Source organism: Gaeumannomyces tritici (genome assembly GCF_000145635.1).
Source record: "Gaeumannomyces tritici R3-111a-1 unplaced genomic scaffold supercont2.417, whole genome shotgun sequence".
Classification (NCBI taxonomy): Eukaryota; Fungi; Ascomycota; class Sordariomycetes; order Magnaporthales; family Magnaporthaceae; genus Gaeumannomyces; species Gaeumannomyces tritici.
Genome location: NW_008804961.1, coordinates 1 through 916, shown reverse-complemented (window position 1 = coordinate 916; position 916 = coordinate 1). Strand labels below are relative to the sequence as shown.

The window sequence follows — 916 nt, the reverse complement described above, 5'->3', positions numbered from 1 at the left end:
ACGGACGGACGGACCGACCGACCGACCCGACCCCACCCCGACCCCCCCCCCCCCCCCCCCCCCCCCTCCCTCTCTCTCAGGGCGCGAAAACGCTTCTTTTCCCTCAGCCGTTTGTAGTATTCCTCCCGCCCTTATTCCTCCTAGTTGTATATGCTGATCAAGAGTTTGTTAATTTCAAGTCACCTTCGGGCCTTTTACATTGCTATTCCGACCACCCGAATCCGCACAAACCTGCACCAGAGCGGCACCATGTCATCGTCGTCAAATAAAATTACAGACAGGCGGATCGCCGAGCTAAAGGCGGTCGTTCAGAATCGGGACCAGGTTAAAGAAAAGCTCCAAAAAGATCTGGAGGAGCTCGAGGACTTGAGGAAAGCGGTGGAGGACCTCGAGGATCAACTTGACGAGCTCGACAAGGAGCTTGTCAGCTCCGCCGCATTCGCAGCCAAACAAACGTGGAAAGGCAGAGGTTAAAAAGTCGACAGCTGATCAAATTTCGGAAAAAAAGCTTCTCCTCCAACGGTGGGAGGAGCAGTATGAAGACAGAAAACAGGAGCTGGAAGACCTCGAAGCAATGGTGGAAAAGCTGCAGGAGTAGGATAGCTAGGCTGGAGGCGATTAGAAAACCTCTCCGTTTATTCCGGTTCTATTCCGTTCCCCAAGCCATGTTCCTTTGCCTTTTTTCCATGTTAAACAGTTAGACAGCTTGGTTACTCTACGATTTTACAATGTCAAGCCGGTTCACTTCGGCATCGTACAAGTTCCATGTGGCGACCTTTCTGGCAACCAAATCCCTGCGGCCTGGATCCTGGTCGATAAACTGTCGGATGCGGTCGTCGCGGGTCGAAATCCGGGCATGGAGCATGATATCAAGGTGACCGTACATGGCATCCTCGATATTTGGTGGGTATTGCAA

The 916-nt window shown here is 52.4% G+C and overlaps 1 protein-coding gene across 1 annotated transcript; it reads left to right on the top strand.

The window, feature by feature from the left end:
* Positions 1-249: 249 nt before the first annotated feature.
* Positions 250-915, top strand: GGTG_14430 (hypothetical protein; the record flags this gene model as incomplete). Its single annotated transcript, XM_009232355.1, has 2 exons — positions 250-423; positions 509-915. 2 exons carry the CDS (start codon positions 250-252, stop codon positions 596-598), a joined length of 264 nt encoding a protein of 87 aa, XP_009230619.1. The 3' UTR covers positions 599-915.
* Position 916: the final 1 nt, after the last annotated feature.